General features: G+C 65.9%; 1 protein-coding gene across 1 annotated transcript in view; it reads right to left on the bottom strand.

Annotated features, from left to right (window-relative positions):
• The window catches only part of SRC (SRC proto-oncogene, non-receptor tyrosine kinase), a 10,080-nt gene that overhangs the window by 4,138 nt on the left and 4,976 nt on the right, over window positions 1-966 (bottom strand). Inside the window, exon 5 of the mRNA XM_009318670.1 lies at window positions 417-520. Within this exon, the coding sequence (XP_009316945.1) occupies window positions 417-520 (104 nt within the window). The remainder of the gene's footprint in view (window positions 1-416; window positions 521-966) is intronic.

The following is a 966-nucleotide window of genomic DNA, read 5'->3' as shown; positions in this document are numbered from 1 at the left end:
GCCCCCGGCCCCCTCCCTGCCACGAGCTGAACCATCTCTTTGAAGGGCAACCACTGGGCAGGCAGCACGGGAGAGAAGCAGCCGCCTCCCTCCACGGAGGGGGAGGCTTGTTGGTGTAACGATGTGTTCGGCATAGAGGTGTCACCGGTGATTTAACGGGTGCGTCAGCACCTGCTCTCTAGGGACCAGCACCGGCAGGGGAGACCCCGGGAGGCTGCCCGTGCTGAGGGGTGTCACTCAGCGACCCTGAACATTGGCTCCTGTCTACAAGGTATGCAACTTTTCTCCTTCTCCCTCTCCCTGCGCCTAAGCTGGGGGAACCGGGACCATGCAGAGTGACTGGGGGCCCTGCACGGATGCTCCCCTGCCACCCGGAGAGGGGCTCCCCCAGGATGGCCCCCTCTGGCCCCACTCACCTTTCGTGGTCTCGCTCTCCCGGACCAGGAAGGTCCCTCGGGGGTTTTCGGGGTTGAGCAGCAGCCGTTCGGACTCCCGGCGAGTGATCTTCCCAAAATACCACCTGCAAGAGCAAGGCAGCGGCTCAGTGCCGGGCACTCGCTCGCCCCCTCCACTGCCTGTCCAAGCAGCGGGCTCAGCCCCAGCCCCCCCCCGCTGCAGGTTTCGGAGACCACGGGCTGTGCCTCTGGGCTCGGGCACCCTGGGGTGTGCCGTGCCCCCATACAGCCCGAGCTGGGCATCGTCCAAGGAGCAACCCTGCACCATGGACCATGAAATGCCTTCACTCCAAATGCCTCCCCAAATGAGGGGCTCCGGGGCGCCCCGAAGCCCCCCGAACTCTTGCTGGAGGGGACGCCGTGCTGCTGGCTGGGGACGAGCTGCAGGGATGTAGGGCCGGCTTTGCCCCTGCCTGCTCTCCTCGTGTGACGGTCGCCTCTGCGCTCAGCCTGATCTGCACTGGCGGAGCCGGCAGCATCCTCACACACGGATCAGGGGTCATGCGAAGAG

Source organism: Pygoscelis adeliae, unplaced genomic scaffold (assembly GCF_000699105.1).
Source record: "Pygoscelis adeliae isolate BGI_AS28 unplaced genomic scaffold, ASM69910v1 Scaffold72, whole genome shotgun sequence".
Classification (NCBI taxonomy): domain Eukaryota; kingdom Metazoa; phylum Chordata; class Aves; order Sphenisciformes; family Spheniscidae; genus Pygoscelis; species Pygoscelis adeliae.
The sequence above is the reverse complement of the archived record's forward strand: the minus strand, read 5'-3'. Positions and strand labels throughout refer to the sequence as shown.